Raw genomic sequence first — 17,532 nt, forward strand, 5'->3', positions numbered from 1 at the left:
CACACACACACACACACACACACACACACACACACACACACACACACACACACGCGCGCGTCCATACGCTCGCACGGGCGCACGTATGCCGACATGAAATTAATGTGCCATTATTCAGTACGCATTAGGCATAACTTATGCTTGTGTTATGCTAGGGTTGCACCTCGTGCCGCGTTCAGTTTGCCTGGGCCGATCTAGCTATATCGTTGAGATCGACTTATTAGTAACGTTGTACGTACAGGCAGGGACAGAAATTCGTAAGCATCGTATTTATGGAAGACCGTATATTGAGCCTTGTCTGGTGTATGGCCAATTCGAACGTCTGTCACTACGCGTTGATTCTAGAATAATGTACGCAAAACATCGCTAAATAAAGTTCTACGCGGTGAAATATTTACAGCAGCAAACCTTTCTTTTTGAGTTCTTTCTCTAGGTATTATGTATAGCGTTTATCGCAGTGAATTCAAACACAAAAGTCACAGACATATGTCACACGCACGTTGATATAAGCTCTAGTTAATGCACCACCAAACCCTTCAACCAACTCAGCCTCACAACACCCGAGTACATTTTCACACCGAAAGAGAAAAACAACGCCGCTATTAGTATGCAGACGTAAGACGAAGCGAGTTTAATCTTAAGACATCTCATGTATACTCATCAACGGGTAACTATTTATTTAGCAAATTACAATTCCGTTGTCAGGCAATCGGTGCAGTACCTCGATGCCTGTTGCGATTGTTGTTTACTTTAACATTGCTCGTATCACCGTGTACAAAGGAACCAGGGCGTAGAAGGTGAAACCTGTACCGCCTCGGGCGCTATTCAGTCCCATCGACTTTGCGGTTGCACACAGTGACATGGGTATGACCTTGTGCAGGCGAGAACTGGGAGGCGCTCCTCTACCATATAAGCACTGTCTCTGGCAACAGGTTTTCAGTCATGAACAGCGGAGTTACGAACACAACATCGGCTATGTTGAAGCTAGTGTGCATCTTCGCCGTGCTGGGTGAGTTTGTTTTATTCACCGCTAGGATCGATATGTGCAACATTATTAATCATTTTAGGTTTCGCTTAGGTTCACATCTTATCGATAGAGTTTGGTGAGAACGACAGAAGAAAATTCTTCTTTTCAATAATCTGCAAATATAGCAAATTCTGGTAGAAAATAGTAACTAAAAAGGCTTAGCTTTATGTCACATAATTCAATATAAACGCATAAGGAGAATAAAGAAAAGGGAAATGAGAATAGAGACTACATGGATGCATATGAACTCTATTAGAACCACATACGTATATTCATATATTCATTCGCACAACATGACACAATTTGAAATGAATGAGTGACTAAAGGTATTAAATCGCTTATCACATCTTGAATTAAATCAATGAATCAATTAATCCTTTTCGAGCGCTGAGTGACATTACATTCCTTATCGCTCAATTGTCTGTCGAAACCTTGACCACCCGACGAAGGTTGTCATATCTACGCATTAGACCCTCGCTGTTTGCAAGATCAACTGCCAAGTAACTCTAATAAGTAAACACGCGAACAATAGAAACCAGAGGCGTCGCCGCTAAGGTTAAATAGGACTAACAGACGTCGAGAACGTGCGCAGAACATATTTGTGCTATGGATTAAGACCCTCGCGGCTTAATTAGTGTTTGTATAGCTACGACTCTACACACATGTACATCTGTTATGATGACACATATCGTGTATTAGTTTCTCTTGTAGTAGTAGTACCTATCGTAGCAATGTAGGCTACCGTCGGTTTGAAATACCACTGAATTTAATTAGCACGGAATTAACAGTTACTAACAAACACACTTTATGCGCAGAAAGAATGAACCAGCAGATGCCTGTTATATTACGCAGTATAGTAGCAAGTAATTTTTTTCATATTTATTCAGGTAGGGTAACTGCGCCTTTATAAAGAGCCACGTACTTAATTGGAAAACCTTCCTTGTAATTCGTAATGGGTTTATTTCACTAACCTATACGGCCATCATCAAGTATGAATATATTATATATATATATATACATATAGGTAACTTTGGTAATCAATGCGTGCTGATGCCTAAGGTAAGCAGAATGTCTGTGTAAAGGTCATTATTCCGCTGAACAAAGGGTAGAAAGGCGTTGTCATTAAGCTCCCAAGTTTTTGAGTAGACCTGTTTTTGATCTATACACAGTTTCACTTTTACAAAACCGAATCGTAATTGATGCGGGTTCTAGTGATATTAATCGAAGGTCTGCAGGGCTAAAAGGCAGCCAAGGCCAAGACTCCACCCAGATAATATTTAAAAGCAGGTCCGTTGTGGCTGGTAGATTTTGACAACATACGAGAACAACAGCCCGAAGCGAAATCCTTTGCGTACGCGCACGCGTGTGCCTACATGTGTAGGAGGGAAGGGGCGTGTGCTTGAATGCGCGCGTGTGTTTGTGCATGTCTGTGTGGCTGCTTGCATGCGTGCCCGCGGATGGGTGTGAATGCGCGTGTGCGTGCGTATGGAAAGCATTTTGTTCATAAACCTGGTTTATCGGTCGATAATGATAGTTTTGTCGATAAACCAGGTTTTTGGTTCGATAAACCAGGTTTTTGGTTCGATAAACCAGGTTTTTGGTTCGATAAACCAGGTTTATCGACCAAAAACCTGCTTTATCGACTTTTTGAACAAAATGCTTTTCATATAAGCATGCGCGTGTGTTTGATTTCCTGCGGATAGCCAGGCGGGCAGGCGTACCCGTGTGTGTTTGCGCGCATGTCAGTGCATGCATGCACGTGAGTTTGATATAACGACTCTCATTACTAATATATTAAAAATTTTCTTTTAGCCACTACTCTTGCAGTAGATGGCGACTTCGATATAGACATCGGAATACCACGCGCTAAAGGTACCTGTCAGTTCCGTTGCGTGTCCGACGGCAGTTGTCTTCTAGACTTTGCACAGACATGTGATGGCGTGGAAGACTGCCCTCAGGGGGAAGACGAAGACTGTGGTATGTCATTATTTCTCGCCTTCTTTAGTCAACGAAATTGGTACGTTTCGTGCCATTCGTCAAGAAGAAGCGAATAATCGCAAAATAATCGAATATAATAATTTTTAGTTTTGTTAGTTTAGTTTATCGTTTTGATTCGCATTCGCGAGGATAAACAATTAAGCAGGCGTTAGTTAGACGTTATATTGTGTTGAATTTAAAATATATGTGCGGGGTTTGTTGTTTCACTGTAGTCTACATTCACTACCATATATGCATCATATAATAGAATATGTTTTCTGTTTAAATCCAGGTTCACTCTGTGACCCGGAAACATGCCTGCTAAGAGACAACTGCCATTGTCTGAGCACCTCGCCACCTGGCGGCCTAGAACCAAAGGATGTTCCGCAGATGATCTTGATTAACACGGAGAACGAAATACCATACAGCGGTATCTTTTCTACGAGGTGCGATAGGGGCTAACATGAATACTTCAACTGAACATTTTAAAATTAAAATCTAATATATGTTGCCCGCATTGATAGCTCAACAGTATTACCTATTTATATAGCGTAGGTCTACATGAACATGATTAAATTTCGATCGAAATTACTAAAGTTCATGTTAATAAATATATTTAAGCAGACCGCTTGCTATTTTGGGTTCTTGTTACCGTTCTTGCTAGCAGAACCATCATTAGCATATATCGTCATCTATTCTGCAAATGTGTATTTTTTTACCAAAAACATTGGATTTGGGATTCTAATTGTGATTATAGACTAGAATTGAGAGTCTACACACAGGGGCGCATATTAAACGCAGTCGATTCGTTACTAGATCCACAGATAAGGATGGAAAAGCCATAAGAGTGCCACGCAAAAATCCAAATGGATGTCAGGCAACGGGCACTTTCTTCTTCCGTCACGAGTACACAAACTATGCTTACGTCAAGCAGGTTTACGCGAGAGGTCACGAGATCGGCTCGCTGTCGATTAGGTAAGAGACGGGATGCGCAGAGGGAAAGGGCGTTGTCATAGTGTCAGTTGAGTAAACAGACTCAAGGTCGAATTTTCAGCGTGACGACATATTTGTTTTTTCGAGCCACGCGCAACAACAAAAGTAGTAGCAATGAGATACGAATGTTACGGCTATAGCACACACACGCAATCACGCACACGCACGCACGAACCCACGCACGTACATACACACAGACATACGCACGCACACACACACGCGCGCGCGCGCACACACATACACACCACGCGACGCGGACCAACACCGCGCGGCCAAACACCGTCCGACGCCGCTCACGACAACCCGCCGCGGACGCTCGGGACACAGGTACGCACCACACATCATGGCCCGGGGGCACCCCGCCGGGCCGTCCGCAACCACCACACCACCACACCGACAACACAACACCACACACACACAAGCACCGGGCCCGGGCACAGCCCGCGACCACGAGCAGGAGCAGCGACCACGACACGCGACAACACCCAGGCCGGCCGAGACGCAAGGCGCCGGCGCCCGCGCGCCACCGACCACACACACATACACACACATGAACACCGCAGCCCCGGCACGACACCACCAACAACGCCCGCCGCCGCGCCCCCCACGGCCCCGGGCCCGCCACCGGCCCCGCGGGGCCGCGGTCAGCACAAACACACACACACACAGGGCGGGCGTCGACACACACACCACAGCACTGCGGGCCGGCGATAGGCATACACACCACACACACAGCCCACAGCCCACGTGCGTCGGCCCTCCACACCATGAAAGCACGCCCCGGGCCGCAATCTAAACGGGTTAGGTACGACATTTGTATTTCTACCTATACTAACTTATATACTAACAATTTCTGTAATGTATTAGTCACCAGCTACCAAGCACTTATTGGGCCATGGCATCCGCGGAAGAATGGGATCGAGAGCTTTCTGGACACAAACAACTGTTGGAGAAATTTGCCGGTATCAATCCAGCTGATGTCAAGGGGACTAGGGGCTCCCCATACTACCAGGTGTGCGGAGGCTGAGCGGATAGTCCATAACCTAGTGGCTGTCTGTGTATATGTTATATGTATAATGTATATTATATATATATAATATATAGTATATATAGGTGAGTAGTACTAGTACTAAGGAGGAGTATACTGTATAGGGTGTGTGTGTGTGTGTGTGTGTGTGTTGGTGTGTGTGTGTTGTGTGTGTGTGTGTGTGTGTGTGTGTGTGTGAGTGTGTGTGTGTGTGTGTGTGCTGTCGTGTGCGCCCGCCCGTGTTTTGTGTGTGTGTTCGATGTGTGTGCGTTTGTGTGTGTGTGTGTGTGTGTGTGAGTGTGTGTGGGTGTGTGTGTTGTGCTGTGTGTGTGATGTGTGTGTATGTGTGTGGCTGTTTGGTGTGTGTGTGTGTGGTGTGTGTGTGTGTGTGTGTGTGTGGTCGTGGTGTAGTGTGGTGTGTGCTGTGTGTGTGTGTGTGTGGGTGTATGAAGGCGCCCTACGCATAGTATACATTATACTTATATGTATTAAAACCAACCTATAGCTAAACATACTATATGGAGGTGCCAACGGACCTCATCATAATATAAGACTCGCCTGCTGTTTTGAGACTGCTCATATTTTATGTGGTTTCCTTCAGGTTGGTGGTGAAAACCAATTTGATGCTATGAGTCGCAACGGTTTCGCGTATGACTCATCAATGGCGACACATTACAATAACCCACCGGTTTATCCCTACACGTTGGATCACAAGAATAGGATTGAATGCTTCGTTCCGCCATGTCCACTCAAATCATGGCCAGGAATCTGGGAGGTGGGTTTATAATATTTGGATATGCGCGTTCCTGCGCAACACATCACATTGTACATAATATTAATGTTTATTGATAAATTGCGTGTGTGGTTTAAAAAATCAGTTACCATAGGTAATGCTATAATATCTCCGCTGCCATTCGGGTAGTAAATGGCCAATGTACATCTCATTCTGTTTCATTTACATAACAGCAATAACATACAAACGAGGCGAATAAAATGTTTCATAAAACGATTCCACCAGCGCAGACGCACACTCCGTGAACAATAAATTGTCTACTATTTTGTAGTCTAACGCGATAAGCCGGAAAAGAATTATAGGTGTGTTTATTCTAACAAATTCTACGACACAATTCAAGAATGAGAATGTAATGGCCAACACAAAATAGTGCGTCATTGGGGGTTATTGTGGAATCATTCGTTCAATGTATATTTAGGCGTATAGTCGCATGTGTTACCTACGTTATATTATTTAATGTTATATTTTACAATGTCTTCAGATTCCACTGAATGTCTACAACGACGTTAATGGTACTCGTTGCAAACAGCTCGGAAGCTGTTATCGTCCTGGTAACCGAGATTGGTACAGTTTCATCAAGCAAAACTTTAACCGCCATTATTTGACCAACAGGTTGGTTTGAAATTATCGACATTGGCGTGTTACACACATTATCAAGCAAGATTCATACTTTTCTTCTCGGTAGACTTTCTTCGTCCGAAACTGTTAAATCCGTTATATGTTAATGTAATCCGGTAGTGTTGCTATTTTTTCCCATTAAATTCAGTACGATATCAAATTAGATTGCACACTACCCCAATTGCTCTAAACATTCAAACAAAGAAAAAAAAAACGGGGAAAAATATTCGTTCAATATAATACGATATATACATAATACGACGTAAGCTCCAAGTAAGCCTCGTCATGTTGTGAGCCGAATATAAGATTAGAAATATATGCCCGTCTCTGCTTCTCTCCACGTACAGGGCTCCATTCCAAATCACGCTGCGAAATGACTGGTTCATATCAAGCTCGACAGCTTATCGTGGTTTGATACAGTTCCTTGACGAGATGGCTGAAATGAATGACGTCTACTTTGTCAGCATGTCTCAGGTAAGATACGAACGCAACCTTCTATAGTAAGTTTAAAAAACGTGATAAAGATTGCATAAATCTTTGAGTCAATCGTACTTCTACAACGTTCAGTGATGTTTCCGCATACATTTCTTCTCTACCAGCACAGCTAATCCTCTATGCATGTATGTAGATGTAATTCTCTTAAGATTAAATGCTGGGAATCTTCGGTAAATGACGTTAGAGTCTCACTAAAAAATCATTTTGCGTTGTATTTTAAATGAGTAGATTACGCGCGAACATTCATTTTATCCGAATATATCGTTTTTCTCCAGGATTGTGAAAAATATCACCTATAATTATGATATGATTAGAAGTGCATGGATTAGAGATCATCTAATTCACGTACTCACGATAATATCTTTTCTTATATCAACGACTTATCCCTCGTCCATTCTGCGCATTTTAGGCAATCGATTGGATGAGGAATCCGACGCCTCTGTCGTCCATCTCTAGCTTCAAACCGTGGAACTGGTGCCAGGAACCGCAGAATCGTGATCGCAGCTGTGACAACGTCGCCAGTTGCCAGTACATCAACGTCACCCACGTTCCACTTCCCAACGAGCGAGTAATGCGCATATGCGATCCGGCAGAATGTCCGCCTATCTACCCGTGGGTTGGCAGACCGCTCGGCGAGCTACCCGGCCAGGGTTAGAGATCTCGCGAGTCTCATCCTGTGATGTCCCGTCCTATAACATCCCATCTAATAACGCCACATTCCAATGACGTCACATCCTATGACTCTAGTTGCGTAAACTAGTGCGGGTCCACTGAGGCTGTACTGCATTGGGCGAATTAAAGCTGGAGCGGCCATATTGGTGCAAGTTAATCGATAGCTATACATGCGGCGAACGCTATGTGCATTTTGTTAATTGCTGCATGCTATACATTTACCTGATATAAGTAAAGGCTACTATAGGGAATAGTATTGCAACATCAAGTACAGCCGAGTAGTTACACCTATTATAGGTCTACAGCTATGGTCAAGCAGATAACAATGATCCCCACATTTGTACCTTATGCATGTATGCATTGTACGTATATATATAATGCACATATGCATTATAAACACCTTACAGTGGATTTCCTACGTTCATCGTTGCTATATGAGCATGTGTAGAGAAGCTATGGATCCATTTTGTTAGTACACTTTATATGCATATTTTCAGTTACTCTGAAATTCGATCGCCACGGCTTTTGATGTAGAACGTATATTATTTCTGCAGCTATTTCTTTTTATTCACATTAGTCAACATTGTATGATAATAAATTAGATGTTAAATATTCGTGGGATTCTTCTTGTTATTAGATTACTACATGTGTGTGTGTGCTCGGTGTACTCAGTGTGTGCGTACGCGGGTGCGTGCGTGCGTACGTACGTGCGTGCGTGCGGGCCTGCCTGCCGGCCGTGCGTGCGTACGTGCGTGCGTGCGTGTGCGCATGTGTGGGTGTGTTTCTCTGCATGCCGTTGCGTATAAGAAGTAATGTATGATGCCAAACTATCCACATATATACCGCCAATTATATACATTTTCAACTTCTTTTTAAAGAATCCTCCAAACCACATTAGATTGTACAACAGAGATGATAATAGGTTCAGACTTAGCTACGCGCATGACTACAATCTGTTTAAAAACATGGTTTGTTAAAAATATCTATATAAAGTTTTTATTAGGAGATTTTTGCGCAGAAAAGCTCAATCCAAAAAATATAGCGAAATATTGTCTCACATCACAGCGGTAATATTACTGATTACACTAACTTGAAAAACACTAAGATGTTATGCAGTTATAGCAGTAGCCCTAGTAACTGGTCCAAGATTACAAGAAAAGACTGGCTGGTGATCGAACTTGAATATGTTGGTGAATACAAAGGTTCTAATACATTTCATCGTTACTCTAGACAGTTGCTGTTGCTCAAGCGATAACGGTAGGTAATTAAACGGTCATACAAGTGAGTGAAAACACTAGATAATTCTCGTAAATATGGCTTTAATATAGAGCGGATATATCCAGGAACAATTATCTCCGTAAATTATAAATGCCCTCACTTTTCTGAAAATAAAAGGTAAGTCGGGACTCAAGCTTCATAACTTCCCGATTTGCCACACCGCCAGAGTGAAATTATAAACAATTTTTTTGTCAATGGTCGGCGCTAGTGTCGCGCATAAAAAGAAATGTATGATGCCAAACCGCATATATACATATATAGATTTATTGAGATACTGCCCCTATAGAGAGATCATACTCCTGAGGGGTTAGATATCCCTAATGTAGACATCACTGCCTCCGTTAACTAATTGAAGGGCTTAGAATCATCTAGACATTATAGGGCCCTAGAATATTTACCTCCAAAAATTCTAAATGCTCTTACCTTTCGGTTAAAATGAATTACTCATTACCCTAAATAACGAGCCCACTCTTCTCAACATTATGATTTGTCGCAAAATCAGGTGAAATTTTGTAGAATTTTTATTGTCGTTGGTCGGCGTTATAATGTCGCGCATGAGAAGTAGTGAATGATGTAAAACTAAACTACACATGTAAAGAAATCATACTCAGCAATTTAGATCCCAATACCTTAGTTAAATAATTAATAGGTTGAGAATTTTTCAAACCACATTAGAACGTACAGCAGGTTATGGGGTCAGGCGTATCTGCGCGCATGCCTACTATCTGCCAGAAGAAAGCCTGGTTTGTTGTAAATATCTAATTAAAACAGAGAAGACATATTATTCAGGAATTGTTTTTACTAAGAATTTCAAATGCTCTTGTCTTTCTGAAATACTAAGACGGAGACGATTCGTCTCAGCATCGCGATTCGCCACACCACCGAGAAATTGTCTTGAATTTTGAAACCTGAATTGTTTACGCACTTTTCTTTGTTGCTAGTCGGTGCTAGTGTCGCATATGATAAGCGATGTATGATACTAAATTAAATATATACCTACATAATTTTATAAGAATTATAAACAGTCAGTAAGCCATACTATCAGTCATACTCAGAAGTAGTTGAACATCGAAAATAAGGATCCCAATGACTCAGTTAATTTATTAAAAAAGCTAAGGATTTTTAAAGCCGCATTAGAGAAGAACAATAGAGAGAAACAGATTATAGGGTCGTAGATGTATTTGTCTACATGCCTACTATCTGCTTAATAAAGCACAATTTATTGAGATAATCTATTTGATTAACAGAGGACATATTCAGGAATTTTCTATACAATTTATTCATCAAATTTTGCCTTCCTGAAATAATAAATATTATCAACATTCCGATTCCCCGCAACGCCGAGTGAATTTACATATTATATGAATCTATTCCTGTCGTTGGTCGGCGCTCGTACCGCGAATCTGAAGTAGTAAATGGCGCTTAACAAAACAACAGTGAAAACAAGCACACACCATTTCGCGGCTTGTAAGCCGCTCCGATGAATTAATTATACGCATCCCTAATTCTAGAAGGTCATATGGAAAAGGAATTTGACTACACAATTGCCTTCTCTTGTACCTGATGTTTTGCTTTGCTCACTCTAGTCGTTGTTACGTTAGTACTCTTGAATATACGAGAAATAGTCGACGTTAAGAGTATTGTAAAGAATAGGATTATTTCCGATAACGGACCCTCCGCGTCCTACTAGCTACAATAATGGAACCGAGTAGCGTAAACTGCAGGAAATATACACATCTATGATCTACACGAAGTCTGAACAGCTAATTCGTCTACATTACGATTCAAATCATCTATGGGTACATCCAAAAATATGCTAGCTAAGAATTGATAAAACATCGAATATAGTGTTTTTTTTGTGGATTCAAATTCTAGCTCGAAAATATTTCTCGAAAAAAAAGTTTTACAAAAACTTCGTGCTTTTTGCATAAAATAAATGGTCGGTTTATATAATATGATCAGGAGTTTCCTAATAACTATATAGATCTGTATTATAAATAGTCTATAATTATTATGACACGTCTGATATAATCATGCTTGTCATGCTGATGGGTTGGTTATATCGAAAGTAGTCACTGTAATGTCATGCATTGTATAATTCCTCGGAAAAAGTGACAAACTATATGGATTATGATATGAATATTTAACAGTAGTACGTACGAATTCGTATTATTTTAAATATTTAAATATATATTATATATATATATATTATATATATTATCTACGTCACGACCATACACTTGATATTCAAAATAGCGCATGTAAATGACTGGTGGCCACGTGCGCTTCACTGGAGAGCGAATTCTCAGCGACAAACTGCGGTGTACTAGCTGTCATCTTAAAATGTTTTCAGTGCCTCAGTCAGTCCCTGCGGTTACTTACTCAGTCCTGTCTGGCTGACTCCGGTGAGGCGGTCATGGCGAGGGAAGTGAATCTAGTGAACTAATACCGGGAGTTTATAATATATATATATATATATATATATATTTATTTATATTTATTCAGTTATTTATACGTGCGTGCGTGTGTGTGTGTGTGTGTGCGTGCGTGTGTGTGTGCGTGCGTCCGTGTGTGCGTGTGTGTATGTGTGCGTAAGTGTGTGTTTGTGCGTGCGTGCGTGCGTGCGTGCGTGCTTGCGTGCGTGTGTGTAATACGGCAAAGCAATACGGAAAGAGAGGAAACAGCAAGAGTATGAAGGTAAAGGGATTATAAATTCCATAAAAGTGTAAGAATTTAGTATAAATACACATATTGGTATGAATATTTGCCCCGAAAATTGTGCATCGTATTTCCGATTATTTTTAAGTCACTGAAACCAGACAGATACTATCTGTCCTACCCAACATACCCGGGTGTTTCTGAGATTAGGGGGCAAATTGCTGTCCTGACCACCCTTGATCAGAATTCTTCAATGACTTGCCATGTTTTGAATCAATTATATTGTTTGATGAATGTCTTGGATCATGGTAAAAAATTAGCACTAAAATGGATTTCATATACATGAGATTTCTTTAAAAAAAATTAAGTTCAATGTTCAGATGGTCTCGGAATGGCCTGTCCTAACCCATGGTAGCCAATTTTCCCTCAATGATTTGAAGCTGTTGTCATCATTCAGGGATGGGAAATCTAGTTTGGGTGGGGTTGCTATTGTTTCAACTGTAATTCAGCAAAGTTTCATGCGCCTGTGACCTTAAGTGTAAGAGGGGTGAACCTCAGACCTAGGGTCCCTATATACAGAGAGTTGCGCCATGACGAGTCGGAAAAAATCGGTCCCGTGGTCGCTGGACGACATGTTGTTTCCAAATGGATACGCACGGCTATAGCCGTAAGAAAGTGTACAATTAAATTATCATATGGCGCGAACGATTTGAGTTACATTTCTAGAAATCTAGATACACATAGACACATGTCTTAGCTATAATCTCTGTAAATTTTGAGTTTATTGAAGCACAATTAGTCTAATTAATTACTACGGACCATTGTACAGCGTATTTATACATCGCATTTGGAATCCATTTGGAAACAAAATGGCGTCAAATCCTGAGTTGGCGCAACTCTCTGTATACAGGGACCCTACTCAGACCTATTGTCCTGAATTTTTATCAACTCCGTTACGACTGTATTGTGCTGACATCTATTAATAGACAATGGTGTTAACAAATGACCAGAGAACAGACCACTATTAAATCCTCCATAGGATCCTATACTTAAGAATTGAATTTCAGGAGCTGAAAAATAGTATTTCGACCGTTTTCGGCCGAGTGGCAATATTAAAACTAGGTAGCCATGTACTTCAGCTGTGCACCATTAGAGTTATGACATATGTTGTCCGGCGTTTTAAAAAAATATCGCGAATTTACTAACCGACACCACATTTGTGCCTGAAAAACAGTCGCGCAGTCGAATGGGGTCCATACATTGAAAGAATTCGTTTTAAATTACCAGTAACCAGCATTTTATTCATGCAAAATCACTGCACATTAACCGTACAATCTTCACTCGAAACTTTTGCCAGCTCTTTGATGCGAAATTCCACCATGTTTGCCGGGTACCCCTCAACTCTCAAACGCGGCTGCTGGTCACCATGGCTACGACACCCCACGCATTTGCACAATTTTTCCACAAAACCGATTGAAATTCCAATCCTTTCCAAACGTCTATCGGGCATCCGTCTTCATTGTGCAATGCACATTTACGCACTCTAATGACGAAATTTGCCACGAAAAATTCGAGAAAACTGCTGTTTTCTAGAGACAAAATAGTGCAACGGTGAACAAATGCGGAGGCTTACTGTTATACGCCTCCTGAAGCGGTATATAGACCAATCAGACCAATCAGACCAATCCGACCAACCAGCATCACATTTCAAGGGAAAAATTTGCCAAAAATAAATGCGTACTTAAATGCATTCATCACCTCTGTTACGCAAATTGTATGATAAGTAACCATAGAAACCAAACATCATAAATTGAGGAAGACAGGCATATTGACCTCGTGAATAAAACATATTATTTGCATCTTGCCCTTGCACCATGTGGAACCAACAAGGTCAAACATGACAAAATTATCAACTCCGTTACATCAACTCCTTTACAAAATTGTAACGGAGTTGATGTATAGGCCCTTATAAAAGTATACAAAAAAGTAAAAAAAGTAAAAAAGTGTAATAATCTTTGTGGTTTCAGGGCCACGGTGTTACAAATATTGGAAAAATTCCATAAATATGCCAAAGAGATGATGAAAAAAATTCAGTCATATAAAACTGCAATTTGCCCCCTAACCTCAGAAACACCCACCTTCTAGTCATATAGCTTCTCATTATGTCTTCGAGTGCAGTTTATGGTAATTAAACATAGTGTTTCCAGAGTACTTCTTTCTATGTGTAAATGAAATCTCGTAAATTCCCACAAGTCCGTGTTGACATTGAATGGTTAATACCCGCAGTAGCTCTTTATGTGCTTATACATATTGTTTTTCTTCGTTTGCTCAAAGCTATAGAGTGTTGACCCGATGCACTAAACTCATGATTGCCTCATTGTAGTATCTTAAGATTTTCCCCTATATCTCCCTAGTTTTCCCGCTGAAATTCTTCTTGTTGTCGATTTTCTTTAACAAATTTGCCGTTGATTCGTTTGCATAAAAATAGCCGCGCCCGCTACTATTATCTTGTTAGTTAATACGACTTGCAGAACCGCTAGGAGGCCTTTCGCTCCGTCTGTGGGACGAAGGTGAACCAGACGATGATACGACTATATAGCGCGACAACATGGCGGAAGTGAACAAGCCCCTGTACGAGGCTAGCGCGATGCCTCACCTGATCTCGTTCGATGAGATTCTTACGCACATAGGAGATCTTGGCAGATGGCAGATACAAGTTTTCCTGCTCATCTCGCTTGCAATATTAGTGCTTGGCTTACAGAACATGGTGATCGTATTCATCGGAGCGATCCCTGAGCATTGGTGCGCCGTGCCGGAGCTGGCGGCACTACCCTACGACGTGCAGAAAAACCTGAGCATACCGTATGACATATCAGATGAAGGAGTATTGAAATGGTCGGCCTGTGAGGTATATTCTGAACGAAATTACACGCAGGCAGCTTTTCTCTATGCCAGTGGAGGCCTCGACAGTTTGTCGCACTTCTTTTACACCGACGGCAACCAGACATCGTGTGAGAATGGTTGGATTTACGATCAGCGAGAGGGGGGCTCGACTTTCGCTACTGACGTAAGTATGAGATAATGCTCACGGCATACCTATACTTTCTGCGAGAACAGCTCTACGACATAGCTCTTAATACTGTACATACACCAGTATATAACTAGCTATCGTGTGATTTCTGCTTCTACGACGTTGATATGCATAGCATGATGACGCGGCTAAATCACCTGGCGAGGCCATGTATATAGTGCCTTTCGTGGTCGAACGTTGAAGATTAAAATGTTTTATTGGTATCGATATGGTATATTCTGTATTTTTTTTTACATATATCTGTATGGTATTATTGGTATAAATTTGCAACTTCTGCTCATTTTAGTCACAACATGTAATGAAAGCGGGCTATAGTACTAGAGCTAATATAATATATGCCTTAGAGTATTGTTCTATGGCTAGTATGCTAATTCATTGCAGTGGGACCTGGTCTGCGGCAAAAGCTGGTTGGCGTCTGCTACCGGTCAAAGTCTCTACATGTTGGGTTTTCTGATCGGATGCATTGTTTTCGGGGAGATTTCAGACAAGTACGTGTTCTATGACACCGCTCGCCAATAACGTCACAATTGCGCAGAAAGTCGTACGAGGTTTCTAATCGCTATCTAATATTTTGAGAAGTCAGTACACACTGCGCGGTAGTTATCCTAGTCTGCATCGCGCCCAAGTAGGTGATATATATAAATAATAGGCGATAGCGCGCGTGATCCCGATTGACACATTCGGTCAAGCAAGGTTTAAGGTTATATGCAAACTTGAAAGCTACGGCTACAATGTTATTTACAGGAAAGGCCGGAAGAAAACCTTCTTGTTTACGATACTGATGCAAGCGATGGTCTGCACGGCTAGCGCTTTCTCTCCGAACTATCCCGTCTACGCCGTGCTGCGGTTCCTGACAGGAGCGGCCGCGGCTGGGTCCTATAACAGTGGCTTCGTCTATCGTGAGTCGCCAATATAGCCAATATCTGTCGTGATATACCTCGGTGCTATGTCGATAATTGGGTGCCGGGTCACGCAGCAGACGCGCCGCAACTGTGTGACGTCATCTCATTACGGGTAACGCTTCGGCAGACATAAAACTAGACGTTGAAAAACTCATTTTGATGTGCAATTAGTGTTAAACCGCTGTCCGACGTAGCTGTGGCGTCAGACAGTGTAGTTATGTAAATAGCTATAGCTTGACGCGCGATCGCTCAACGTTACACTCTATATCTATAACGATTCATCTAAACCTTTGCCGCATGTCGTGTTTACTTATTCAAATGGCAGTTAGATATATTAGGACAGGAGGCCACGGCTATGACGTAGCTAAATGTAGGCCTCGGTCTAGTCCTCGTGGTCAATTGCCTTTGTCAATTCTGGTTGCAGTAATGGAGAACATTGGGAGTGCTTATCGCAATCGATGCTCTAACGGCACCGTCATATTTTACGCGATGGGATGGCTGTTGTTAGCCCTGTTGGCGTGGCTCATCCCCTCGTGGCGTTATCTACAGTTGGGGATATCAGTTTGGATCTTCTTTCTGCTGGGTTATTACTTGTAAGTTAAATGTGTGTAAAGAAGTGTACGGAAGATTCCACATGTATGTTCAGTTACGAATGTTACATTCTCACATTTTTATGTTAATGTATCCTACTTAACTATAACTCCCACCATGTGAGTAAAATTATAAACACTATAATGACTAGCACGTATCGAACAAGAGACGAATCGTCCTTACTCGCGTTGCGGTTACACGGTCACATGATAACATTTGCGGTTCTTCGATTTAATTGATAAACTTTTGTGATCAGGACTAATTCTGAATAGTCCCGTGCTTTCCTTGTTTAAAGTCTTCTAGACGAATCCCCACGATGGCTGTACGCAGAAGGCAAGCACGAAGAATGCGAAGTGGCACTGAGGAAAATGGCAGCAATCAACCGTAGGCCATACCCCGAGAATGTACAACTGATTATTGATGTAAAGGTAAAGATTAGTGTAGCGACTGCATGATTAAACGTTAGTTTAGGATACATAGTTATTCGTAACGTCACATGCGATCTCGAGGAATATTCCTGGTGAGATATGACTACATGTCAAGATACGGGTCTGAGAATTTCAGAAGCATCAGATAATCACCGACGACGGAAAGGTGAGAGAACCGAACGTCATGGACACACTGCGTACGCCAAACATGAGGAAGAAATCGCTCGTCATGATGTTGCAGTGGTAATTGTTATATATCTCGTGTTCTAGAGACATTCGAATACAGATTCCAACGACTGTCTTGGTGGTTACATATTATATTGTTCAGATAAACTTAAATCACACAGACACTGTTACAGGAGCGTGTAGAGGCTATAGTCCCGCCATAATTCTCCTCTTCTCGACTAGTGGCGCCACCTCTTGGGCGTACAAAGCATAAACATAACTTTACGTTTTCCAGTTATCTTACATCTCCCTCCCTTACAAGATCGTACTAGAATGCATAACTATAAACGAGCAACATTGAACAGTATGTTACTAAACGAACATCAGTACACTCTATTGAATTACGACCGTTATAGGAGGTCCTACACATAGTCACTAAACCGTACAGGTGGTTTCCTGTTACGTCCAGACCTTCGAACTGGTTCAGGACAGTCTTCAGACGTGACATTCATTATATTGTCACTGTTGTCATTCATGACAATAGGATCGTCATCTGCACAGTCAGTCAGGGTTTCAAGTGTTGATGGTACTTCAACGGGCGACTGGATGGGTGGCAGTGCAGTTACTGTCTTCTCGTAGATATCCGGCTCTGTAGCTTCCTGAGTATTCGTCTCTGGAGTGATTGGTGACCATTTCGACGTTCCTGCAGTTGGTACCGTGGTTGGAGGGAGTCTACGTCTCAGCATAATCCGATTTCTCACTGTCAGTAGGCCTGATGGAAGACGGATGACATACTTTCTATTCTTAAGGTTACGTT

The 17,532-nt window shown here is 41.8% G+C and overlaps 3 protein-coding genes across 3 annotated transcripts in view; all 3 read left to right on the forward strand.

Annotated features, from left to right (window-relative positions):
* Positions 1-198, forward strand: part of LOC106810566 — a 5,864-nt gene extending 5,666 nt beyond the window's left edge. The window contains exon 6 of the mRNA XM_014813954.1: positions 156-198. Coding sequence (XP_014669440.1) covers positions 156-198 — 43 coding nt within the window. The remainder of the gene's footprint in view (positions 1-155) is intronic.
* Positions 199-911: 713 nt separating this feature from the next.
* LOC106810570 lies at positions 912-8,216 on the forward strand. The gene is made up of 9 exons (XM_014813958.1): positions 912-1,009; positions 2,840-3,004; positions 3,297-3,450; positions 3,821-3,979; positions 4,865-5,009; positions 5,626-5,799; positions 6,299-6,429; positions 6,783-6,909; positions 7,340-8,216. The coding sequence occupies exons 1-9, from the start codon at positions 943-945 to the stop codon at positions 7,583-7,585; spliced, it is 1,368 nt and encodes a 455-aa protein (XP_014669444.1). The 5' UTR covers positions 912-942; the 3' UTR covers positions 7,586-8,216.
* Positions 8,217-14,137: 5,921 nt separating this feature from the next.
* LOC106810567 (organic cation transporter protein-like) overlaps positions 14,138-17,532 on the forward strand; it is a 6,516-nt gene continuing 3,121 nt past the window's right edge. The window contains exon 1 of the mRNA XM_014813955.1: positions 14,138-14,605. Coding sequence (XP_014669441.1) covers positions 14,147-14,605 — 459 coding nt within the window. The 5' untranslated portion in view covers positions 14,138-14,146. The remainder of the gene's footprint in view (positions 14,606-17,532) is intronic.

This window comes from Priapulus caudatus, unplaced genomic scaffold, assembly GCF_000485595.1.
Source record: "Priapulus caudatus unplaced genomic scaffold, Priapulus_caudatus-5.0.1 Scaffold454, whole genome shotgun sequence".
Classification (NCBI taxonomy): Eukaryota; Metazoa; Priapulida; class Priapulimorpha; order Priapulimorphida; family Priapulidae; genus Priapulus; species Priapulus caudatus.